The following is a 27985-nucleotide window of genomic DNA, read 5'->3' as shown; positions in this document are numbered from 1 at the left end:
ACAACCTTGAGGCAATGTGCACAAGTCTCCATCAAATGTGGCACATACAAAGGAGACACTCTGTCCCCTCAGCCATATAATCATCAAGACTGGCTATGATACACCCCCTAAGGTGGAAGAGAATGAGTATGCCAAGCTTCTGTGGCACGTCCAGATCTAGAATGGTCCAAAATCCAGAATCAAAATGGTGATGGCGAACCAACTGGATATTCTGGTGGTGGACAATCAACAGAGGACAGCTGTTGTTGTTGATGTGGCAATACCAAATGTAGCCTCCAGAAATGGTCAGTTTTTCATCTACAGTGTGACCTCTTCAGTATCTGGTCATTTGGAGACATAAGTCTTAAATGGTGCCTTTAATCTGCAAGAAAGATACTGTTGCTTCACCAAGGTCTCTCTCCAGCTTCCTCTGATCTAAGACTGCTTTGCTTCACAGAACAAGAAGGATGAACTTTCTTAATAAATCATACAATGAAATGAACAATATGAGTTAACTGATCATATAATGAAATGGACAATATGGTTAAATGAAATGTTTTGATTAATCTGTGCTTAAATTACTGAAGTTGAAATGAATATTATTATTACATTGAAAGACTAATAAGGATTAAATTAAATATATAACCCATATATTTAATCAGCATACGTGACTGGACAATACACACTCACCATATCTCCATGACGCAAGTTAAAGTTAACGTCACTGCACATAGATCAGCATCTTCATATCTGAGGGAGGTGTGGATCTAAGGTTTGTTGGCAAAACCCATTTACATGTCAAATTCTGGCAGGCCACGTAAATCATAATATAGGTTAATAAAACTAAAATCCCTTCCCGGGTTGAGTCAGTTGAGCCTAACTCTGACTGGCCATCGGAGGAAGCCTCTTTTCCCATTGCATCTTTTGACAAGCTGTCAAAACCTGTTGCACGCTACAGCTGACCGCAAACGGTTCCTTCAGAACAAAGCTGAACTATCTCCGACTCCTTAAGAGTCCTCCATAGACGCAAATAACTACCTGTCATGACCTGGAGACATCTCGAGACTGGTCTAGTGGCACTGCGGTTTCTTCTACGGACTTCTGTACCTTTGGGGTCCACGTACTTCCACACATTCCGGATCTACCATGAGGGTCTTTGAAAGGGTACGTAGACTCGACAGAGTGCGTCTGATGTGGTTTTATAAACCATCACTGATAGTTTATAGCAGACCAAATTCACTCCCACTGACATCTCAGTTTCTCCAGATACAAAGGTTCTGATAACATCACATTCACACAACATCACCCTTGACATTATCTTAGATCCATTCATCATAAAGTGTTTCCTAGTTGTCATGTTTTTAATTGTTTAGAAAATAAATCTCTTACTTTTTATAAACTTGACTCTCTCTGAATTAATACGAAGTGTCTACGATCCCTGAATAAACAAAGAATTCTAATTCTTCTGGTTAAACATTCAAAGACCAATCAGACTGGATTTCCATATTTATATAGAAATTCACATCTTATTGGTTAAATGTAGTGTAATATACTGAGCTTAAAAAGCACCCAAAATACATACATATGCTAACTCTACACAAGTGATGGCAACATCAGGAGAAAGGGACACCAGAAACTAAAGAAGTACTAGGGCCTCAAAGAAGAACTTAAGAGAGACTGAGGAGTAAAGACATTGGTGGTGTCTGCAGTCATCTACGTACTAACCTAGCCTGGCCTGCCAGACTCCTCTTCTGTTTAATTCTGCACAGAGAAAAGGTCTGGAAACTTTCCTATTCAAATAACCCCACCCCGTGAGAATCCTAACCGAGCCAGTCAGCACTGAGTAGCATACATCACACACCAAAACGCCGAGTTTGTCATAAAGATGGCGACTGAAACGGAGTTCGCTGTGGCTCTTTCCTCTGTTCTAAATGACTTGGACATGTCTTTAAAAACACAACAAGTAGAAGATCTAAAAGCCTTTCTTCTAAAAAAAAGATGTTTGCGATGTCGCCAGATGCTATTTTTGACTACAGCTAAAAAACTACAGCATTGCGCGATACAGTCTGCATTTGCGTCTTTTTTCTGATTGGTTATTTTTGAGCTGGCTAGTCCCGCCCCTTATGTGCCTCTCTGCCTGAGTTGCCAGACTCTTTCTCTGTAGTGAAGTAAACAGAGGACGAGTCTGCCAGGCCAGGCTAGTACTAACCATCGACATATATACTGGACAATATGTGTCCATAGACTCCAATTATAAGTTTTTGAGCTAAAACGGGAGGTGGCCACCACCACCATTTTGACCGTGTCACAGGTTCCGTCAAGCCCAGACAATTCCAAAAAAGGGAAAAGAGGTGGAGCTGAGGGTGGGGCTGTAAGGCTGGGATTAAATGTTGACACCCGTTGAACTGAAGCGATGTAGCTACAAGCTGACCCAAAGCTAATGCGGAGGTGGGAGCTAAGCTAACGGAGGTACTCCCTAGCTACAACCGGAGTTAACTGTGCACAACACCAGAGCTTCTGAGTCAGAGATACACCAGGCTGACCGCTGGGTAAAACCAGGTGGAACACAGAGGTCTCCCGAGAGCTCCGCAAGCCGGCAGCTGCGGAGCAGACAGACGCAGCTGCAATCAGAGATGCGTTGAGCTGCCGCTGGGGAGAACCGGGTGGGAAACATTGGTTTCCATCCCAGAGCTCCACAAGGCAGCAGCCTGCGCAGCAGACAGGCGCTGCGATGATCTGAGATGCACCAAGCTGCAGGGAGGGGACTATACAGATAGTCGCAATCCCGCTCCACCAACATGTTATATTTCAACCCATTTTCTAAAATGCAGCGTTATGTTAAATGCACTATTACATTTAAATTTCATGCTTAAACAGTACATGTTAAAATCTAAGCTCAGCTAGTGGAAGAGCGGCAGTGACCTAAAATTATCGACATAAATACATAAATATAATTTTACTTACTGAAAAAAAAGGAAGTGGAGACTCCTTGGACGCTCTATTAGTGCAATTAATACCACAGCAAGTCATTTTGTCCAACAACTGCACAAATAATATCCAAAACGAATGCACAAACGCTACAACGAATGGTCTAAGTTGAGAGACTGAAAATCGCGGAACAGTTTTCAAGCCAGACCGAGGCTCAGGCTGAGGTCTTTTCCCAGAGCTAGCTCTGTGGTCACATGGGTCTGATGCTCATTAATTATTCCAAATTTTAGGCATTTAATACACTTAAACAGAAGAGTGACAAAAAATTCACCCCCTCAGAGTTGTCATGAGTGGAAACTGGATCTATTAAACCTAAAACATGTTTTGGTACCAGGCTGTAAACATGTTTATTTCTGCTGTGAAATTGGTATTTTTAACATGGGAGCCCATGAGGATTTGCTCGCTTCTAACACCAGCCCCCAGCGGATGAAGGTGGAACTGCAATTTCTGTCACTTTCGTGCTGGCTTCAATTTCATACCAGTATTATGGGGGCTTGGTACTAACCCACAAACTGGAGGAGTGGCTAAAGCAGATCCCAGTGATACCATCAGACATCTCAGTTCAGAAACGTGCAGTTCTAGGAACAGTTAAGATACTGCTCAGAGCCCTCAAGCTCCCACGCCTCTGGTAGAGGACCTGAGCTTGGAAGGATGAGACCAGCCATATACAGAGAGAGAGAGAGAGAGAGAGAGAGAGAGAGAGAGAGAGAGAGAGAGAGAGAGAGAGAGAGAGAGAGAGAGAGAGAGAGAGAGAGAGAGAGAGAGAGAGAGAGAGAGAGAGAGAGAGAGAGAGAGAGAGAGAGAGAGAGAGAGAGAGAGAGAGAGAGAGAGAGAGAGAGAGAGAGAGAGAGAGAGAGAGAGAGAGAGAGAGAGAGAGAGAGAGAGAGAGAGAGAGAGATTGCCTTTTAACCCTTTTAACCCTTTTAACCCTTTTAAACCATTCCTTTATATATATATATATATATATATATATATATATATATATATATATATATATATATATGCTAAAAAGCACTTTCCAATTCACCAAATGTATTTTTAGTATTCATCTGTGTGTGTAAAAAGAACAGTATTTTCCTGTTTTTTGGAACTTTGAGATGTCCCTTGACGTGAAATGGCATTTTATTTTCCTGCTTTTTATTAGTAGTAAAATTCAGAACAATATCAACCTTAGATGGCCAATGTAAAGTCTAATCAAATTCTAAAGGATTGTTAGGTCTCAGATGACTGCACATTTAAATTTGTCCTAACACAGATCTGATGAATAGTCACAGTCAACTCAAAATCTGACAGGATGAAGAATTCAGACACAAAATGAAGGAGTCTTTGTATGAACTCTCTGATCAGTGCACTTCTTGGCTGGGGTGAAGCTGAGCTATGAATATCAATTTTGCATTCATCGTTGGCTGCTCCCCCTGATGCCCTACCACACAGAAAGGGGAATCATCTTTCTGTTTGTGTCAGCATTTACCAAGAGGCACTGCATGGCTCAAAGCAGGGACACTCCTTCACCCAGCCTCCTCACTTCAAGGACATGGAGACTGAGTTTTATGAGTCATAGAAAAGTTGATTAAGTGAGTCTCAGATGGTTGTCAAAATATTCATTCAGATTATGGTGTTGAACAATAAACTGGGACCATGATCCATAAAGAACTAGTCTGAACAGATAAAAGTATTTAACGTTTTATAACAAATTGCCATACTGTTACTGTCATGGACAGTCATCAGTTTTAAAGAGCAAATTGCAAGTTAAAGATTCCCATGAACCAATGTTTAGAGAAACTTAATAGAAACTCCATTTAAAATTGTTTTAAACATATATAATTTATTTAGGCTTTAGAGTCCTTTTTGTGAGAAAATGATATTTTTTCATTTTATTTTTTTTTTTTTTTTGCCAAACCAAGTGACATTAGCAAAGGGAGTCCTGAGAAGATTAAGGGATTCTAATGCTGGCTCTGGCAAGGGTTGGGCATCGAGCATCGATTGGAACCGGTTCCAACGAGTAGCCACTGCCTGCAGTACACAGATCGGGGTGGGGCACAACGTGGGCGGAGTCAAACATGGGCACGTGGGCACCATGTTGAAAAAACCCACGTAGAGCACATGGAATGGAGGTAGGCATGGATTTTCATTCAGTTTTAATGATACTAAGCATAAATGTTGTGGTAAAAATGTTATTAACCTGGACTTAAAAAGTCTTTTTCTGAATTGTAGATAAAAATAATATGTGGCATACAACGTACTGTTGTGGCGAAAATGTTATTACCTGGAATTTTAAAGTCTTTTTTTGAGTTTTAGATTAATGTAATGGTATTAACTTGACTTAAAAAGTATTTTTCTCAGTTGTACATTATTAAGATAGACGTTAAAACTCTTATTCTGAGTCCTAGATTAATATAATATCTGGCACGACATACTGTTGATAAGAAATATAGCTTTGGGGAAAAATGTTGTGTGCTCACTTTTGGGGGGAAATGGGTTAGGCATTCAAAATCTGTCTGTGAAGTAGAGCCCTGCACGGGCCAAAAATCTGAGCCCGTGTCCGGCCCGGCCCGAGGGGGTGGAGCCCCAGCCCGAACCGGTCCGAAAACCGGCCCGACCCGAGCCCGACCTTTTTTTTTTACCAACTAAATGAAAACAAAGTCCATCGATCCTGACCATTGTGTTAAAAGACGTGCAGGATCCGATCAATTTGTTTTTCCCTCATTTACCGTCACGGACATAATGGCACAGGCTTTGGTGGTAATCAAGTTAAATTTTATCTCTTTCCAACAATTTTCACAAGAAAACAAAACAGTCAAAAGCAGGGCTTGTGTTGAACGGATAGTTCCCGTATTTGACCGTTTTTTTGACGGAGAAAGAATAGAAAGAATTACCCCGACGCATGCAGACGAACTGACATTTTATTCGTTACACACATTGCAGATGTAACTAAATCACCCAATAAAAGATTCCCATCTGAACATCTGAGCTGGACATTGCTCAGCGCAGCTCGCTGTCAGCGCATATGTGCACAGCGAGCTGAAGTTGTGGAGATTGGCTTGGAGCGCGTCTCAGAACCAGAGCGCATGCGGGAAGGTTCCTCCTACTGAAGCGAGTGTTATCCAAACCATGTCTCTCAGAGAGACTTGTCACTTAGAAATGTTCCCTGATTATGAAACTTTGGCTGAATAGCACTTGTTCCTGTCTCCAATATGGCGACACATCCAGGAGCCATCTGAGGAGAAGCCCAGAATCTCACATCCTCTTCAGCTCAGAAAGCGCACATGATTACGCACAAGCGTGACCCGTCAGCCCAGTCTCACAGTAAGACTGGGTTGGGCCTGTTCAGGTTTACATAGACAATCTTTACATAGAATTGACTTACAGAAATAAAATTAATTCAGTAAAATATTAAGCATTTTATTTAAATATCCATTCATTATTTTACAAGCACAGAGAGCCGCATCAGATGGATGGAAGAGCCGCGGGTTGCCGACCCCTGGTATAGCCTAAAAAATGACATGTTGAGGACGCAAACTCAATACATCTGTTTTATTGTGAGGTAATAATTTCTCCGAGTTTTGCGGTTGCGGGCGGGAGTGTAACACACACGTTGCGGTTGCGGGCGGTAAAGGTCAGAAATTCAGTGGGAGCGGGCAGGAGCGGGATGAAGAAAACAGTCCCACGCAGGGCTCTACTGCTGCGTTTAAGTGTTTCAAATTTTTTTATGAATTCAATTAAAAATAAAGGCGCCCGGCCCGTGTCCGAGGTAATTACACAGTCGTTGGCCTGAAGCCCGAGGGTCTAGGGCTTCAGTGCAGGGCTCTACTGTGAAGCATCAGGTATTGTTCAACCCAGTATTATTACACACAACCCCCAAGGTTGTAGAAATGGGATGGGACTCAAATTCAATTCAATTCAAAGATACTTTATTAATCCCAGAGGGAAATTTGAGTTTCAGTACACACAATTCTAAGATCAGACATACATAGGCAAAGACACATGACAAGAATTGGTGACTGAGGTCACTCGCAACCCGAGTAGCGTTACCTTAATAGAGATCAGAGGCGTTGCATGAGGATTGGACCAGGTGGAGGAAAAAAATGCACTTCAGAGTTACCCTCCACATGGAGGGCAGCTTTGCTATGCAAAAAAAAAACACCTCAGACAGAAATGCAACAGACTTCAGACATTACACAGCATAAGTGTCCACTAGGTGGGGTGGTGGGTTCGGGACTCTCCACACGTCAGCAGCAGCAGCCGCAATAAGCAGCGCTCTTCACCTCAGTTTGGAAAGGGGTGGGAGGTCGTTGGGTTTACAGAGCACAGTGACTCCTGGAACGATTCAGCGACCTTCACAGCTCGCAGTCCCGCCCAGGCCGGGATAGGGAAACAGAGTTGCCATGGCGACGGCAGCATTCCACATTTCTTCTGAGGGTGGGTATCCATTTCAGCCTCACAGGCTCAAGGGCACCAGATTCAGATAGAAAATTGTTTTGGGGCCAGACAGAGATAATTTCTTCTCTGTCTTAAAGTTCATCCTCAACCTCTCAAAATCCAGTAATGGCATTGATTAATCTATCCCAATCCTTGCTGATTCGTCCACTCGCTCCTTGATCGCATCCATCTTTTGTGCCAACGCATGAATCCCAGCCAAAGTTCCAAGCTTATGACTCATCTCGACAATAATATGAGTCTGTGAATTCACAGCACGGTGCAATCCATCTCTGAGCTCTGGGAGTGAGCCAATATTCCTCGACAGCTCATTAATTTTCCAGTAAGTCAGGTAACCTCCAAGGCCAAAGAGCAGGAAACCTGACACCAGCACCACGAATATCCAGACGTCTTCAGAATCCTCTACAGACAGCTGAGATAGGCAAATCAGGTTCCACTGTTTCCAGGAGTCCATAATGTGCCCAACTGGATCTGTCCCAGAAGGGCACCCGGGAGCCCCTTCTCCTGTTCTCATCGTTGAGAAAATTTTGTCAATCGCGTTGAGTGAGCAGCTGACCAAGTCCATTTTTAATAATTTCCAGTTTCCAGAAAAAAATGTAGAAGCTCCGTACACCCAAAGACAGACAAAGAGCCTTGGGAAAGATAGGGAGGAGAGGAGGAAAAAAGTGTCTGTACTCTCCAAGTGCCAGAAGAGGAATCCATCGGATTTTGCTGTCAGTACTCCATTTACATTAAACCAGTAGTGATCTTTTTTACATTTTGTATTGTCAATATGCCTTTAAGAAGCACAATCTGTTTCCTTTCTAGCGGAGGCTAGGAACAGGCCAGAACAGAGAACAGGGAACAGAGTATGTTACCTGCTCTGGGCTTTTCTAATTTCACTGTTTAAGCATTGTATAAGCATTTCAAATAGCATTTTTTGGACAGCATTTTATATGAATTAGAAAAAACAATTAACCTGCTATTTGCTCTTTGATATACTGCGACAGCTTTGTTAAAGCAACATTGTCTCTTATGACAACATAATTAATCAAAACTAGGTTTTTGTGTGTTAAGAGAAGCTAGTATACCAGTGTTAGACATGGTTCTTACGCAAAGTAGGAACAAAAAAACTGATCTATACATCAAGAATGCTAACATTTTGGAACTGCCCAGTCCAATAAGCACCTAAAACAACTTTGAAGAGGAGAAATTATCAAAAATGACTATGTTATGGTGGGAAATATCGGCTTTTCTTTGAGCAATGACATGAGAAATGGTATCACTGTATTTTTTTGGAATGGAAACCAATTAATATCTTTTCCACCACTTATCCAAGTCTGGGTAATGGAGACAACAGGTCAATGAGGGAAGCCTAGATATCTCTCTCATCAATATATACAGCACCTACAGATGGATCCCAACATTTTCCCAAGCCCAAAAAATATATAAAAACTTTCCAATAAGCAATGGTTCTGCTCTCAGAAAACGTCTAAGTGAAGCCAAACAAGAGGCAGATCCCTAAATCATCTCATTAGCGTCTTTCAGGAAGGTGCAGAGGCTTGTTTCTGAACTTCCCTGCTGATGATGGAGCTGGGTTGAGACATTAGTTATTAGACTGTTTTGTGATTATTTGACTGTTAGATTCCTATTCAAAGTACCTTTAAATGAACATTTGCCCACGGTTGTAACCGGGTTGAAAACCAGAAAAAATGTGAAAACTAAGTATGGAGTTTTTGAAAAATTTGGAGTATTCAATATTCTATATTTTTCTTTAGTCAATGATAAAAGTGTCATTACTTCAAATAGTATTTCCTTGTCTTTTTGGGATTACAGAGGATCACAGCTGTAAACGGGTCAAATGCAGAGACAACACTAAGACACACAACCATGCACACTAACACACTTCCACAGTCAATTTAGAATCACACATTAACATGCATGCCTTCGGACAGAGTGCTCTAGGAAATTCCAGAGAAAACCCACACACGCATAAGGAGAAAAGACAAACTCTTTAGCCTGTAAAGTAACAGTATTAACCACTTCATCACTGTGCAGCCCTCACAGCCATCTAGCCAAACAGACACCTTAGTATTCGCATGTCAGCCATTTCCATTTCACTACTGAGCAATTACTGTTGACAATCACAGCTTGAGTTTACACACACACACACACACACGCATGCACGCACACACACACACACACACACACACACACACACACACACACACACACACACACACGACAGTGTGATTACAGTCAGATGGGAAATTATCTTGTTTTTTTCCTGTCTATTAATTTCTGCTGCCATTAAAATGTAGATAGCTTTGTTTCATATTCACACCTCTGAAACTACTTCAGAAGAAACTGGAAATTTGAAACTAATCAGCAAACACAAAGTAATTTACTCCTATTTTTTTGTTTTTGAAAAAAATTCTTGATTAAATCTAGAACTTTACTCTCATCTCTTATCTTAGACATAGCCTCTTTATTTATCAATCCATGGAGAAATTAAGCCCCAAGAAGTGTGATGTTAAGGCAGCGAGAGCATAGGAATAAACCAAAGAACCCATTGCTCACACCATGCCCTTATTATCTGCTGTGACTCCAGGTCCTCGATATTAGCAAACAATAAGAACTCCACAGGACCATCTGCTCTGCCAGCCTGAGTTATTTTATGACTGAGTGAGAAAACCAAAAACAAGAAGGAAGGAAGAGAAGATGTGCCAAGCTACATTTAAAAAGAAACCAGAGGCCAAGAAGGAATAATAAGATAGTTGGAGCACTAGAGCTGAATAAGAAATGTAATATACAGAATGTAAACGTAGGAGAAAGCGATACAAGACAGCTTAAAACGAAAGCTGATGACTACGTTTCTGTATCCAAAGCCCTTAACGACTTTAGTCCAACTAGAAGAAGCAAATTTGGTCTTCATAAGTTAATCAACCCTAATTTAAAGATGTATCTCAATGTTTAGATTCAAATTGAAATAACATTTGAACCTTTCGTAAACAGTCTAAACCAATTAAATACGGATATTTAAATTCTAAAATGAAAATGCGTTCCAACATGTCAACTGGATACAGGGATGTCCTCTGCAGTCCTTGTAATTTTACATTCTCATCCAGACTGACTAATCTCTGAAAGGTTGCCACCAAATGCCACAATTGGGGAAAAAAAACTATGAACAGAAAAATCCTTATTTCTTGGTGCTTAAAGGTATAGCGGAGGATCTTGTGAACCATTGGTCTGCATAACTGTCAATCATTCTGGTGACTTCCGGTTTTCTGCTCGACAGGTCAGCTAAAGTTTGGCATGCTATTTGGACTAATTCATTTCAGATTTCTGTTAGAAGTGCTGCACAACCGGCAGCTACTTGTAAATAAAGTGTGCGAGAGGATAACTTGGCGTTCTCTCTCATGCGCATCTTTTCAAAACGTGGAGTGGGCGGTTATTTTCTGAAATTCAGAAATGTCCTCCGCCACACCTTTGAAAGATTCTTTAATTTTTTGGTTTGTTAATAATTCTATGGTTAACCACATAAATATGCCATCCATCTCCTATTTCTTGCACTGGAACATCTTACCTTCTGCCTGATCTCCTCCTCCATTTTGACCGGGGAGCCCAGCTCAGCTACCTGTTTAACTCCTTCACTGGCAGTGCCACCGTATTCCCATAGCACGTAATTTTTTGAATGGGAGGCTCCAATGAGAGCTGACCAGTGATTGGCCCGACCTGAAAAGTCAGACAGTAAAACACCTCATTATTTGTCCATCTACATCTTTTTATGAACAGAATGTGTGCTTTTTATTACAGATCTCATTTCCAACCAGTGTTGCGCATCTCACGTTAAAGTAATTTGTTGTAGTTCCAAATGACTTTTTTACAAAAAGTAATTGAGTTAGTAACTCAGTTATCACATTGTATAAGTAACATTACCTGGACGTTAAGTGGCAGCATGTATGGCAGACTGCCTTGTCTTTAAGGGTCTTTTTCAGATATCTGAGATGTTCATTCAGTAAGAATTTTCTTATAGATATATGGAATGATAATTTCTACATGAAATAATAAAATTATCTGGAATACATATCCATTCTGCCTAATAAATGTTAAAAAGGCAATGTTAGGTTTTTAGGGATTCTGAGATATCTCAAACCTAATTCCTAGTGCAGTTGTTACTATAGATATCCATAATTATAATTTATATAGTAGCATAGCTGTTTGCAGTTTTGACTAATAAAATTACAATTAGTACTAGAATAAATTAAGTTATTGTTATATAAATTAGGAAGATACAAAGAGGTCTGATTGTTGATTAAATGTTAAAACAGACTGCTAAAATATTGGTATCCTCTTGCCTGTTCTGCTTCCACTCATCTCCTTACTTTTCTGAAGTGATATTTATTTTTCTTTCCTCATCGTTTACAAAATTGTCTCCACCAATATGTACAGGTCCCATCATGTTAATGTAATAATTGTCCCAGGCATTTTGCACCTGCCACCCCCTGTCATGAACTGAACTAGAGGACCTGTGATGACGCCAAACACAGTAAGACGTTTTAAACAGTCTTTATTAGCCAGAGCTATGAGGAGGTGTTTACCTGAGGAATACTCAGGTAAGGGCAGAGTCGAAGGCAGGCATGGGTCGAAGCCAAATCAGAACTAAGCAGGTATAGGGAGCAGACTGGAGATGTCGTCGTAGACAGGCTAGAGTCGTGGTGGCAGGCAGAGTTCTTGGTGATGGTCAGGTGTGGAAACAAGGTCAAGGGAATGTGATCAAGCAGGAAGGAAGGCTGGAAGATTTACTGGCGAAAGTGTTCAATATCTGGCCCTGAATTGTTTGATGGCTGGTTCTTAAGTAGCAGGGGAAGCAGGTGTGTGTGTGTGATGAGCTGAGCTGAGCAGTCAGGAGCAGGTGAAGTGGATGAAGCTGATGAGATGCAGGCTGGGATTGCTGTGGAAACAGGGGATGTTTCTCAATGTCAAGGAACCTTGTCTTGATGTCTTGGCCATGCCCCGGTTGCCTAGGAGATACGTCATCAGGAGCCGCCAAGACGTGTTCCAATCGGTTCCATTGTTCATGTTCTACAGAGGCATGTGTTCTCTGTTTGTTAGCTGTTTAGCTAGTTGTGCAAGGATGCACGGGAGGTGTCTTGTAGCCTTGCCTTAGCCAAAAATTACCCACAATAAACCGCGGTACTTTCAAAAGGACAGCGGATCAGAAGCCGGCAGATACTTCGGGACAATTTTCAAGTTTAAAAGTAAGTCAACTAATTAAAAATGTTTTTTAGATCCAAAGAAGTTATCTATTGTTGGTTAGTTGCTTAGTAGTTGCAGCTTCAGTGTCTAGCAGGTAGTAACTCGCTTATATTTTTTATTTAATAAACATACACAATTTGAAAAGTAAAAGGCTCATTATATAGTTATATTGAAACTAATACATACAAAATATAACGTTATTTCCCTTGTCACGTGACGTTACGTGACCGCCGTGGAAGCCGCGGTCACGTGATGCAAGTCTGTTCCATTTAACCGTTTTCTTTGACCAAGGAAGGACAGTGTCCTTGTAAGCAAGGTGCCTGGCCTCGCAAGACATCACCTCACAAGGCCAGGCGCCTTGACATTGAGAAACACCCAGGGTTTGGCTGGGGCTAGATAAGGGGACCAGGTGTGAAGCATGAAGGCTGATTTGGTGAATGATGGTACATGGAGGTCAAGGCATGGCAGGTTCATGACACCCCCTCCCTGCTTTTATGTGCACAGTGCTGCACGCACTCATGTCCAATCTGTAACCAAACACTCTGATGTGTTCGGCGCTGTGTCGGCTCGAGGGCCATTTTGTGAGGGACCGACACATCACTGGTGTGGCTGACAGAAAGCTTAACAGTGCTGTGCTTGGAGTAGCGTGCCACTTTACATTCCCAGTAATGGTAACGGCGTTGTAACGATGGGAAAAGTAATTAATTAGGATACTCCGTTACCTAAAAAATAACACCATTAGTGATGCCGTTACGCTTAAACTCCTTTACTCCCAACACCGTTTCCGAACCTTTAGAGCAGTGACTCGTGGTCTCGATAGCCATCCTGCATGTTTTTGGTTGTTTTAAATAATATTTGTTTAGTTATTTAGGTTCTATAGAAAATTGTTATTTAACACAAGTTGGTTCAAATCTGGCGTGTTTGAGCAGAGATATGCACGGCAATGGTGCTCGAGGACCAGGATTTTGACACCTCTGATCCAATTGAACAGCTGCAAAAATGCTGATTGTAATGCTTTTGATTTGTTTTTTTATAACCTTTTGAATTCCAAGTTAACTGAAAATACGTGTTTCACTTCTTTTTTAAGTGTGATCGTCACTCTGAGTTTCACATTCAAGCTGAACGTGAAAAGTCTTCTCTATTTCCTGCATTAGCCACAGATAGAAAATATTTGGGTAAATGCTCGGAGTAGAAAAGCCTGACCATAGCATGTCACAAAGTCAGAGACGTATTCAAGGACTCACCCATCTTGGCTCGTGACGGGTAAGCCTGGTATTGTTTTGGAGTGCAGGAGAGAGCAGAGAACTTCCTCTCTAGTAGAAGCTAACCATTAGCATTAGCAACTCCACAACATTGCAGAACTCCTTCAGGCTTTTGTTATGCATGGAGATAAAATCAACAATGCACGGCAAATGGAGTCAATGATAGAGTCATATTTCTGTTAGCCAATCAGAAGCCAGATGTCTGAATATCAGGAAATTAGACTCTGCGGTCTCATGCTAACCTTTTTTTCTGGCTCACTTCTGATTCCTGAAACAGGAACACCAGAACTTATCTCGCCACAGAAATTGGCTCATAAGACATTCATTTATATTAGAGACCACTTGGTCTTTAACATAAAATGTTTATAATGAAACAGTCATTTGTTTCCAATTAAAATAATGAATTTTCCCTGCGGTGTGTTGCATCTGTGTCATGCTCTCTCATATGTTAACAATTTATCTTGCTAATGACAAAAATGCAAGTGCCCCGGAGACACAAAATTGTAGATATCAATGCCTGTTTTATGCCTACATGCATACAAATTGAACAAGTGCATCAGCATATAATGAGCAACTGTGACAAAACTGATGCATAATTTTCTCTGGGGACAGAAAGTATAGCTCTTCATGTGGGAATTTAATGTTTACATATCCACTCTAAATCTATCTCCGGAATTGCTACAGCAGGATGTCCTTGGTGCCTGATGGCTCTACATTATTTCATCTTGATCTCTGCTCTCAGTTTAAACCCCTTCCAATTATTTTACATGGTTGTGCTTCCAAGAGCTACCTCTAACCCGATTAATGACCAATGAATCACATATTGGATTCTGACATGGAAATCTTCATTATGAATTTTAACCTTATTAAACTCCATAATGACGTTAACTCATAGTAACACATACTAGGGGCAGCAGTAGCTCAGGAGGTTGAGCGGGTTGTCCAGTAATCGCAAATCCTGCAGGTTAGATCCCGGAGAATTCTGCTGTTTTGTCCTTGAGCAAGACACTTGACCCACATTGCCTGCTGGCGGTGGTGCGTGTGCTCGGCAGACTCACCTCTGTCTGTGGCAACATTGTAGCTCATCACAATCACTGTGTGTGAATGAGTAAATGATACACTGTAGTGTAAAGCACTTTGGAGTCCTCTGACTCTTAAAGGCGCTTTACAAGTGCGGGTTGTCTTCTCGAACTATGATGAACTGACATTAATAACAACAAGAGAGACTTCAAAGAATGATTGAACACAGACATTATTTAGAAAGTTGCCTCAGTGCCACACAATTCACTTCCTGTCCGGCTCATGTAATTTCTTCGACTTCATGACAATTTCACATGTGGCATCCAGAAAAAAAAGAAACCACCTGCATCAAGATCTGTTCGCACCACATCTGATGTTGGTTCAGGGAATCTGAAAAACAAGCTAGGTTTTGAATGCAAACATGGTCATGGTACAATTACCCCTCCCCTCAGGTATCTTCCCAGAAGTGCTTTTGCCATAGTCAGTAGTCCACTATGCTGGAGGAAACCAGATATTGCTAAACACCAGTCGTTGTAGGCCCAAACTTCTTTTGCTGCCTGTGACTTCAAATGGTGTTTTTCTTCTTGGGACTCTGGTAGTTTGTCCTAAAGTTGAAGTGGTAGCAGCCGGCTGTTTCTCCTTCTCTGATATTATTGAGCAGAGAACCTCTCACACAGGCTCAAGTGTGTAATGAATGGAGGAAATGCAGAAGCACAGTGGTTTGTCAAGGCTCAAACTGAACGGTCCAATAGTTTCTTTCAGTCCAAAACATGTTATCAGCAAAGGTTTTTTTGACAAATCCCTTATTCACATTTTTTTTATCTCCACAGAATATTCATATATAATCTATGTCAGAACATTGGCAAGAGGCATGAAAATAAATATTTGAAGCTAATTGGTTTTCCAAAATTGCCATTGCAGCTTTTATGCTCTGACTGGGCTCAGTGAATTTCTGTCTTTGGAAAAGCTGTGCAAATTCCCATCTGCATCCCGTTCTGCTCTCGGTGTATACAAGGCTTGTGCCATGTTAAAAGGAATAACTGATTTTTCCTGTCTAGGGTTTTCTCTTTTAGGTCAAAATATAAAAAATAACTTCCAGGTACTTTTCTATTTGTGAGAGTTAGCTAGTTTTCAAAACAGCATTCATGGCATTAAAACAAAGCTTTTGGTGAAATAAGTATAAACTGGTTATTAACATGTCTTTGTTGCTCTTAAGGTAAATGATTTTGTTGCCTTTAAGAGGGTAATTCCAGTCGGATCTGCCTTTTGTTAATCCATCTAACATTGCTGTGGGGACATTCTCCGTCTCAATATCCTTCCACTGTCCAAGCACACAGCAACTACCTGGGCTGAACAGTAATGTTCTGCTGCATGAATTAAAATGGGACAATAGAGAGGAAAAAAATAGAGCCATCAAGGTTATCATGTCAAAAAAAAAGAGCAGCTGAACGGGGAAAATCAGTCCCTGTTTAAGTGTCGCCAAAGTGGTTCTCTTGCAACTGAAGGACACATGTTAAAAATAGAAAAAAATGATAAAATTGCCTATTTCATCGAGCAAAAGTGTCTTAGTACAGCTTGTAACAAAAATGCTAATTCAGGTCAAGAGAGCAAAAGGAGGAAAAAGGACAGAACTACCACAGGTCTGAGTCAGTGAACAACACTGTCCAGTGCAATTTGTGCCACGTTATAATAACTAGTTAACCAGGAAATGACTTTGTGCAAGGAGAAATCGATCTGCAGCACCCCGAGAGTCACGATGAAACAGAAACCACATAGCTCACTCACCCTCTCCTCATCTGGGTGTGTGCATCTGTGAAGTGTGTGTCTTTGCATATTTGCTTGAGTGAGTCACCTACCGTTCACTGCCTACTTAAGTCGGTGAATCGGGGCTCCTTTTGTTTTAAGGGTTTATCTTATTACATTCTAATCAGTTTATTGATCCGTCTGGCAAGGGGCTGATTTAAACAAGAGAGGCAGCGTAATCCGTAGGTCTTTTCACAGCCAGGTAGTGTGTCTCAAGGTTATATACACATCACACCCAACAATACTACAATAGCACACTACACACATCACTGCTAAGAGTCATATGTAAACTATTTGGGGTAACTTTTTATTGTAGGGAGGACCAACATCAGTATTTAAACCAAGTCTAGATACTGCTTTCCAAACACTGCTTCAGTAGAAAATATTTTCTTGTTTTTGTTACATCCGATAAATCTGTGCACTACAAATATGAAAACAGCTGCGCTTACGGGGATAGTCTTTCGGATGAATCTTCTCCGACCAATTTCCGTAGAAGGTGACTCTATACTTAGCTGTCCCACAGGCGCAACAATCAAGCAGCGGTCTATCTGTTGAATCTCCATACAGGGATTCTGCACAGATATGAGCAGGGTGGGGAGAGAGAGAGAGATACAGAGAACTATGAGATGACCAATGACAGATTGTCCAAAAAGAAAGATGTGAAGGATGCTTATCAAACTAGAGATTAAGAAAAAGGAGGGAGGTGCGTTGCAGTTTCAATGACATGCTTAGCCGGGAGGGGGTCAAACTCTCCCACAATAACTCAAGAAATGTAAAATTAAGGAAAGCTTTGTAATTCAAAAGGAAGACGAGAGAAATAAAGGTGGGGAGTGCAATAGACTACCAATAGCAAGAATGAAGGAAATGGAAATTTATGATAAATCACTGAGCCCATGTCAATTGGCAAAGCCTACCTTTCTCGCACATTCGCTTGGTGAGTGCGCCTTCATCCTGGAAATAGATTATTCTCTTCTGTACGATGCTTGCCCTGCACAGAGAGATAGAAACCAAAAGGAATAAGTTAGAATCTATTCTGTTTGGGCAGCATCAAGAGCAAATTAACACAAGAAGGCCAAAAGTGAGAATGAATAATGCAAAACAAGCTTCAAATGATAAGAAACATTGCTGCTTTAATCAGCGTGATACAAAAAGTTAGTCTTTAATGTGAACTGACAGAGTTGTCCAGTGAATAAGTATCCATCTGTTAAATCAATACAGCTGTACACATACTATGAAAGACTACAGGGAATTTTACAAGTTGTTACAACTGAAGCCCTCAGTGTCTTACACTTGGATGGAAAAAACATTACAGCATTGGAAGATGACATTTTTTTGAAGTAGCAAAGAAAATATCTAATATTACAAAGTATTCTAAAATTGAAGCCCATGCCGGGGGGGTTGAATTATACAGTGTTGTGGATTATCCGGTAGGTCCAAAACAACAGACCGGCAGTTCTTCACATGTATAGTGATCACAAAAAAGAGATGTAGAAAAACAGAAAAAATACTAGCATCGTTGGACACAATTTACACACACAACTGCAGCCTTGGCTTCAGGAAGGTTTCCATAGGGATAAAATCCTAACGAGGAGGACCTGGACTGAAGCACAGGGTAACGTCTAGCCAAGTGGACGGTGCCCAGCTGGACTGGTTGTGTTTATTTTTGTAATCTAAACTGTTTTGTGCCATGTTGAGGTCAATGCACTGCTAAAATTACAGGGGAGAAAACCCTTTAAAGGTAAAGGTTGTGAGTGACTGAGTTAAATGAAATCAGAATCAGCGGATTGGGGCAGCGTCTGCAGTGATGCGGGTGCTGAACCAGTCTCTTGTGGTGAAGAAGGATCTGAGCCAGAAAGCAAGGCTCTCGATTTACCAGTCAATCTACCGCCAGGTCCTCACCTATGGTCACGAGCTTTTGATAACGACCGAAAGAACAAGATTGCGGATACACGCAGCCGAAATGAGTTTTCTCCGCCGGGTGGCTGGGCTTAGCCTCAGGGATAGGGTGAGGAGCTTGAACCTTCGGGACAGACTCGGAGTACAGCTCCTCAATATCGAGAGGAGTCAGTTGAGGTGGTTTGGGCATCTTGTTAGGATGCCTCCTGGACTCCTCCCCAGGGAGGTGTTTCAGGCATGTCCTGCCGGCAGGAGGCCCCTAGGTCGACCCATGACACATTGGAGAAAGAACATCTCCGAACTGGCCCAGGAACACCTTGGGGTCCTACCGGAGGAGCTGGTGGAGGTGGCTGGGAAGGGGGCGGTCTGGAACTCCATAGTTGGGATGCTGCCCCCACGACCTGGATAGGCAGAACAAGATGAGACGAGACGAGACGAGACGAGACGAATCAGCTTTATTGCCAAGTACGCAAGTGGGACTCACATTACCAGGAATTTGCTTCGGTTGAACGGTGGCAGACATACAGATGCATCAAATAAAAAATGCACAATAAATGTAGAATATAATTTTGATTATGAAACGATTTTATCTCCAACTGTAAATTTTTACTGCACACCTTCCTTGTAAAAAGGCATTTCATTGCGTGTGGCTCCTCACACTCATTATTGGACGCTTCTATAGAGAAGCCTTACATATGCAAGCGCGGTTACGCACACAGGTGCTCACATGGTGCTCTCATAAGTATGGACTTGGGCATTTTCAACATGTGTCTTAAGGCTATGGTTGGCACTAAATGCACTATGATTTATTATCGTGTGATTGTTCAGTAAAACAATGTTGACTTTATATTTCTTCATCAAGTTGGCGCAGTGATAGCTTGCTCACTTTCCTCATCAGGCTGATGCAGTGATAGTTGTTCATTATTGTTTATTTTTGTGGACCCCCCCCCCCCCCCCTCTTTCTTTCTCTTTCACCTCTGTCTCCGTGTCTGATCGGAATTATAAAGCATTCAAAAAACAACAACAATGAAGTTTTAAGTATCAGAAGCTTTTATGCTCCACCTGAGAGTAAATCTGTAAGGCTTGTCACCAGCATTCAGACATCATTTCTGTTCGCTTCATAGCCAGACAGGACACAGGAAAAATAAAAAATAAATAAGAGGAATTTCATTATTACTGACCTGACATTATTGCATAAAACGTGATTGGATTAAATGTGTTTGAATTAGGTTTAGCCATTGTATTTAATCTGACTGTACTTACAACAATTGTAAATTTATCAGACTGAATTAGAAATAATTGGCTTTTAAATGGTTTAAAATTAGTAGTAATTAACTGGACCTTAAAGGTATGGTTGACAGAAAAAGCATGTTTTAAATGATTTATCTGATTATAATCAGTCACTCTGAGATTTTCATGCAGGCTGAACATGAAAATAGAGTCTCCTACACCTATCTCCTGAATTACCTTCTGATAGATTATAGACGGTGAAAATCTAGTATTTGAAAATCTACATCACACTATGAATTAGCATTCATGGCCTCACCCATCTTGACTCATGACAGCGAAAGCTGTTGTTGTTTAATTAGCTCGACACACGGGAGGCGACGTCGCCTCTCCGCCATTCATTTTCAATGAGACATGCGCGACAAAGCGATAATGGCAGGTCTCCCTCCTACTAAACAAAATGCGAAAAACGTGTGTGTGAAATGTTGCACTCGTGCAAGTGTCGTGCACAGTGACGCGATCCCAGAAAGTTCAAATATTTTCAACTTTTCATCGCTGTCGCTGGGACAAGGACCAATAAACGGAGGTTTCATTCACTGACCAATGAGCGGACAGGAGTGGACAGGATGCTCCGTACATCTCCGAGTAAACATGGAGGAGAAGTTGATACTTGCTGTGATGGAATTCCCAGAACTGTACAATATTTCTACCAAAGAATATAGAGATATTCACAAAAAGGCTGCGGCATGGGAAATTGTTGGTGATTTTTATTAGTATATGCCAGCGCCTTGCTTGCACAGGCCTGCTGCCAGGCTGGTCCCGTTCACCTTCACCGCCGCAGCCAGCACCTCTTTGCCCTGCGCCTTCTGCGCCAAAGCCGCATAACTCTAGCAGCACCTTGTGAAACATCATATCTACCGCATTTTTGACTCTGAACCTGACACAGCCAATCAAAACAACGGAAGATTCGATTTCGCCATGGAACAGAATGCGTCGACGGCTTTGCCTCTGGCCGCTGCCGCGGGTCGCCTCCCATGTGTCAGGTAATAAAAGCGTCAGCGATGAATTTCGCTGATCACAGTCGTTTTTCGCCTCCCGTGTGTCGAGCCCATTAACGTCCAGGTATCAGTAGCTGATGTTGTGACTAGTTTAAGCTAACCGTAAGCATTAGCAACATCACCACATGGCATAAGCTCCTCTAGGATTGTTTTTGTGGAGATAAAACATCAATGTTGAAAGTCAGTGGTAGAGTCACATTGCTGTTATCCAAACCGGGGCGAGAAGTTCAAACATCAGGAAATAAGACTCCAAAATCTGTCGTCTAAAGCTCAGCTATGATGTGGGCAAGATCGACTTACAAGGCATTCATTACTCGTAGAGGCCACTGCAAATGTCAACCACTTCTTTAAGTAAATTGATTTGAACAGCAGCTTTTTAAGGCTTCATACATTTGATGTACACTAGTGCACCCACTCAGTGACCAGTTTATTAGGTATAATTGTTGCTTGTTGACACAATCAGCCAATTTATGTATTATTATTTTTATTTAGCCTTTATTTAATAGCATCTTGCCCATGGGACAAAACCCCATTGCATTCATTAAACCTGGAAATGTACGGGGTTAACCAGATGAGTCGGTTGAGAACTCATTCTCATTTACAATCACGTGACTGCAGCTCAATTAAGGAATCAGGAGGTGATAAAACAACTGAATTTCAAACCAAGCCTCAGAATGGAGAACAAAGGAGATGTAACGTGGGTTCATTGGCATCTCTAAATTGTCATGAGGGTTGTGTGTGTGCAAATGGTTGTTCGTCTCATTCATTTCTATGTGAACTGTCTCTTACTTAAATACCAAGGCAGATAAGCACCGGCTCCCCGCAACCCTGCACAGAAACAGGAGGGTAATTAAAATGAAAATGCTTCTGCTGAACAAAACTGACTAAATCATTTGATTCAGGTGTGTTGAAGCAGCAAATGTATAAAGCGTGGGGGATTGTAGCCCTCAAGTACGACACTGGTGACCCCTGAAGTATTAGGTTGAATTTCATGGTGAACAGTGAATGTGATCAAGCCAATGAGCTCATGATTGCAAAAACGTACTGGTATGGTACTGTCCCATAAATTTATTTAGTGTCTGTGAGCATACAATGGTACATTTTGTCTGTGTGTGTGTGTGTGTGTGTGTGGGGGGGGGGGGGGGGGGGGGGGGGGCATTTTTTATGTAGTTAGCATAGACAGGAACTAAGATCTTTACTTTCTGCATTATATGAAGCATTTTATGTCTTTTGTTTATTATATGAATTACTTTACGTCTCTCTCACATTCCCAACTAAGGAATGCATGATTGCTGTGTATTTAATATTATGATTTATGACCAGGATAGCCTCTCATACAGTGGATGAAATTCTTCAAGGTAAGCGCCACCACCAGCACATCTCTAATTGTTCACGCTTTAATTCAATCTCACCCCAATTTCACAGATATCTGTGAGAGGGAGGAGCACATTCTGCCTCAATGCTTGCCCACTTTCCTGCGCTGGCCAGACAATCAGGCAGAGTAATGCTTATTAAACATCCAATTTAAATTCTATCTCACTTTGCTGGATCCATACCACCGCCCATCCCAATCATCCCAAAGGAGCACTGATTTCAGCGTGTGCGCGTGTGTGTGCGCACGTGTGTGTGTGTGTGTGTGTGTGTGTGTGTGTGTGTGCGTGTGTGAGAGTGTGTGTTTTGATGATGATGGGGTTAATGTAACGAAATGAAATGACAAAGGCGGCCAAAAACATAAATAAAAACAAACAGGAAACTGGCTAAACAAGATTTTATCTGTGAATAATTAAATACTGTCTTAAATGTATTGGCTCTGACTACCACCATAGGTTAAAGTGGCAGTGTGTAGTTTCCTGCCGCTAGGGGGCAGTACATAGGTTTCAAGGTAGTTTTACACCATATCACTGTAACTGTTGCCAGTTTAAAAAACATTACTGTAAATGTTGTTACTTGTGGAGCAGAAAGCGTGTGACCTCGGCGTGAATCCTCACACTTTGATCGTCCTTCAGTTAATTCCATCGAGAGAATGCAATGCTGGTGCTGTAGTTTGCGGACCTGCTTGGGGTTCTGCACCTGCCAATGACGTCATCATATCCCGCTCGGCCAAAATATATTATTTGATTCTGTCCTTTCACAAAGGTTTTGGAAAGGGTTTAGCAGTTTTGTTATTAAATTCAAGTTTCTTACTACCTAAATGTATTCAAATGTGGTGAGGTAACTCCCGCTAGTCGTACATCCAATTTAAATTCTATCTCACTTTGCTGGATCCACACCACCGCCCATCCCAATCATCCCAAAGGAGCACTGATTTCAGTGTGTCCACACACCACCTCTCGGAACCTTAGATCCACATCTGAAAACCTCCTGGCTGTTCCTCGAACCAGACTGAAAACCAAAGGGGACAGGGCCTTTCAGTCTATTGCACCCAGACTTTGGAACAGTCTGCCTTCAAATCTGTCTCTCTAACACTGTAGAGGTCTTTAAAAATCCTCTAAAAACTCACCTTTTCATCCAGGCGTTCCCTCCCTAAATGTTCAAAAAGATGGCTTTGTTCGGGTTCACACCTTCACTTTGTTTATACTCATGATTTTATTTTCTATTTTATCACTGCTATTGTTTTTCTGATGTTTTTATTGGTTAGAGGTATTTGCCCTGATCTTTATCATGTTGTACAGCACTTTGTGATTTATATCTGTGAAAGGCGCTATATAAATAAACTTTTACTTACTTACTTAATTACTTACTTACTTACTTACTTACTTACTCACATCCAGCTAATCATCTAGTGCCCGCCAGAAGGAAACATGGCATCCCCCAAAGATTCTAGACCTGCGCTCTATGTACTTTAGACCCAATTTTACAAAGCCGCCCATATTTTTCAATGACTGGACATCTTTTATTCATGTTCAGCAACATTTTGATGGATATTTCCAGAGATTAAAGTTAAAAACTACAGATTGTCAATTTATTGTCACCTTCATCTATTAGAAATCCTAATATAATTAATTTACTATGCTCTTTTTGATCAGTTGCATAAAATAAAAAAGATTGCACAACATCACACACCTACAGCACAAAACATCTAATTGACATTTATTCCATAATCCCTTCAACAGCCTTTATCAGCACTGTTGTAATGGAGATGAACAAGTTCTGACAGCTTCATGAATTTCACCTGAACACAGATAAACTCAAACATCCTAATAAAGCACCACAACACCACAAAGGGGAAATACAAATAAATGACTTCTCACCCACAAATAAAAAGATACAAGACCGTGAAAACTTTAATGGTGACTGCAATGTTCAAAGTGTCTCATTCTGGTTCTAAACACCAAGGATGTGATCAGGCCCACCTTTGGCCCTGACAATAGCTCTTGATTTTAGTTGGGTGTACTTGTTTAAATGAATGCTGGTTTCGTTATAGTAGAGAACACTATACTTAAAACATAAAAGCTGCAATGCCATTAATTTGGTCTAAAGATTTTGATTTACATGATTAAAAGACAAACATCTCCCTTGACATTTTCAATGGACAGGTAGTTACTAAAGCAGGGGTGTCAAACTCAAACTCACAAGGGGCCGAAATGAAACTCTGGGACGGAGTAGAGGGCCAAACTTAATATTTTTTGAAAAAGTGACGGCAAATTTGCATATTTTCTTTATCAACATTCATGCAATTTTGAACCTTTAAATTTGGAAACAAACTTATTTCTGCATTAACACTGAATGTGGAATAACCAAATTACACACGAGCAAGTCAGTTACAAATAAAACACATCAGTGGTATTCATTACTTGTGGTATATTCAGCATTTTTAAAATCTATTCAGGATTTATGTTTTCTTGTTTATTCATTTTTCTTATTGTTTCTTCTCCTTTTTTTCTCCTGTAATACGTGTCATCGCTGCGGTGACGTCTAGCTTTCCCCACTGAGGAACAATAAAGGGATTTTCTATTCTATTCATCTATCTGCAGCCTTTCCACTTCCTGTTTACTGTAGGTTAAATCTTTTCTCACGGGCCAACAACAAAATAAAAAAATCATTTTATCTTAAATGAAAATGCAACATCTGACCTGTTAACTTTCATGTTTTGGAGCAGAAAAAGAGCATAAAACCAAAATATTTAAAGCTCAGTTTGCTCCACTGGTTTACTGTGATGCTCACCTGTTCCAGCCAGATACCTGCATCATGGGGTTGATCTGAGCTGAGGAGGAGATTCCTGTTGTTTTGTTCATCTTCATCATAATAACGACAACATTAGATGACAACAGGTGCTCACATAGGTTTGTGCTGATGAACATGTCTGAGCAGCTTGACCACGTTGTTGTGTGTCGGGGAGGAAACACGACAGCAGCCACAGAGCCCTGCTGGTTTGAGTGTGTCGCTGCTCGCTGGAGTTATATCAGCTCTGTCTGGAAGTTAGTTTGAAAACTTTCTCTTTCAGTCGTGAACACATTACTGAGCGGCTAGAATCTCCGTTTCTGGGCTTCAACATCAGAAAGCAGCTGAGTGAACTCGGCACTGAGTGAGAGGAGTGTAGTTTGTCCGAGACAGCGGAGCTGCAGACACCCAACTACCTCTGACTGCCTCAGGCTGGAAAAAACACAAAGGAGGGGGTGCGTCTGCTCCGCGCTGGTGCCGCAAAGCATCATGGGAGTTGTAGTCTTTGCGGTAAAATCGGCCAGCGGGCCAGTTTTAAAATTTTTTTGATATTTATCTCGCGGGCCACATAAAAATGCTCCGCGGGCCGCATATGGCCCGCGGGCCTTGACTCTGACATATGTGTACTAAAGCTTCAAATGTAAATACATGTGACCTAATGGGAATGAGATCATGGAGTGACAAGACTCTCAGAAGAGATCCCAGGGGTTTCCTCTCTACAGCAATGTTGCACTACAGGCTTCAGCTGTTAAATGACTCGTTAATTTTTTTATCTTATGTCCTTAAGTGTGTGTTTGTGTGTGTGCATGTGTGTATGTGGCAGACGATGAGTGTAATGGGGGGGTATTATTGTCATATTGCATTTATATTTATGGGGAGGGAGGGAATGTGGGTATGTGGGGGCATTTTAACCCTTTAAGCGCCAAAGTCGCAGAATTGCGACAAGCAGCAATGTTGGATTTAATAAGCCACAGCAGCAGAAATGAGCCCTCATGCAGTTAATGCGTTACACTGCGGGGTGGCAGACACCTGTAACTTAAATCCAAGCAGCATTAGTGGGTGTGTTACTATTCAAATTTATGGAGTATTTAGAGCTTGAACCCCGCCCACCAGTCGCAGAGCCGCGGGGGTTGTCAGAGCGAGTGGAAGAGGGAAAAAACAATGCCGAGAGGACTGTTCAGTGCTGACGAAGCTCTTCGTGTAGTACTGGCAGATTCGGATTCAGAGGAAGAATATTTCCTTTCCTTCTAGCGAGACGGAAAGCGTGGCTTCAGCGCGCAGCAACAGGGAATCTGACGACGCGGTTACACAAGCTGCCCATCCAGTCCTTACCTTGTCCAATGTTTCGCGTCACCGTGTCCGTGGTCAGGGAAAGACAGGTGGCGGGGGGGGGGGGGGGGGGGGGGGGGGGGCTCGAGCAGCTCGTACCGGGTCCGTGCCGGGGGGGATGTGGTGGCGATGATGGGTCGGTGAAAACTCTACTTGTGACTGATTCAGACCCGGGGGTGTAAACCGCGGGAATTGCAGCAGGAGGGGGAGGAACCGCGGGAAAAAAATCACTGCTAGCAGGGGGGTGGCCCAACACAGCCTCAGTGACAATAATAATGATGATGGCTGGGTTAGTTTGGGAGAAGAGGAACAGTATTCCAAGTGGATCAGGCATTTTGATGAGCCAGCTGGATACTGTGGAGACAGAGATCTGTCAATTTCAGAACACATTGATTTTCTGTCAGTTTTTTTGGATGAGGAATTCTGGACCCTCATCACAACTGAAACTAACCGATATGCTCACCAGTATTTAGAGAGAGAGGAACTGAAATCAAGCTCCAGATATAATGACTGGTACGATGTAACTGTCCCAGAAATGAAAGCGTTCATTGCCATTCAGTTCTGCATGGGGCTTGTGGAAAAGCCTGAGATAGAGGATTATATATATATGTATGTATTTATATATATATATATATATATATATATATATATATATATATATATATGTATATATATATATATATATATATATATATATATTTAACAATTATAAACAAAATAAACCAAAGAAGGGATGAGTGACATGTGTTCATGACACTGAAGCACCAAAAACAGTGTTCTTGATTGATACGCAGTAAACATAACCAAATACCGGTAAAATCATAAATATTATATGTATATATATATATATATATATATATATATATATATATATATATACATACATAGTTATTTATGTCTACATAGGAATATGTGTATATGTATCATTAGCAATAACAAAACTAAGAAAATAAGACAAAAACATAAAAAAAATAAAAACAATCTGCAAATGTGATGCTATCCAATATGGCTGCCACCTGATGATGTCACAATATGCAAATAATGTGAGTGGATTTGTTCCTATCACAAAATTTGTCTCATACTGAAGATTTTTGTAATTTACAATATTCCTCTATCTCTAACCAGATTTAAGCTACAAGCTCTTTAAATAGTGATGTAAAAAATTCATATTTTACTGAAAAAACTATGGCGCCTAAAGGGCTCATTTGTAAAGCACTTTGAGTTGTATTTATTGTATGAATGTGTGCTATATAAATAAAGTTTGATTTGATTTGATTCACCAAATGTGTTTAAGTGTGGCTCACATTGTGTGATTTTCAGTAATCATAAAGAACTGATACATGTCACATTCTGCAAGTTATCACTTCCAGAAAGTGATGTTAGATAATTAGTGTAATCTCAAAATGCTTATTTGGGTCAATCAGATCACGAACAGTGCTGGCGCTCCTAAACGTGCGCCACTCACAGTGCGGAGGGCACCAAATGGCCAGAGGGGGCACCAAGCAATCAGGCTGCTGTAAAAAAAACTGATTATATTAATTATACTATTAGCTACAAGACAACATGCACACAAACAACACTGAGGAA

At 41.2% G+C, this 27985-nt stretch overlaps 1 protein-coding gene across 2 annotated transcripts in view; it reads right to left on the bottom strand.

Moving 5' to 3' along the window:
* spon1a (spondin 1a) overlaps nucleotides 1–27985 on the bottom strand; it is a 116682-nt gene that overhangs the window by 72626 nt on the left and 16071 nt on the right. For both annotated transcript variants that reach the window (XM_015952892.3, XM_015952891.3), the window contains exons 4-6: nucleotides 17642–17715; nucleotides 17177–17299; nucleotides 10970–11118 (exon numbers count right to left, since the gene is read on the bottom strand). In XM_015952892.3, the coding sequence (XP_015808378.1) occupies nucleotides 10970–11118; nucleotides 17177–17299; nucleotides 17642–17715 (346 nt within the window). The remainder of the gene's footprint in view (nucleotides 1–10969; nucleotides 11119–17176; nucleotides 17300–17641; nucleotides 17716–27985) is intronic.

This window comes from Nothobranchius furzeri, chromosome 9 (genome assembly GCF_043380555.1).
Source record: "Nothobranchius furzeri strain GRZ-AD chromosome 9, NfurGRZ-RIMD1, whole genome shotgun sequence".
Classification (NCBI taxonomy): Eukaryota; Metazoa; Chordata; class Actinopteri; order Cyprinodontiformes; family Nothobranchiidae; genus Nothobranchius; species Nothobranchius furzeri.
Note: the sequence above shows the minus strand (reverse complement) of the source record. Positions and strands in the feature narration are given on the sequence as shown.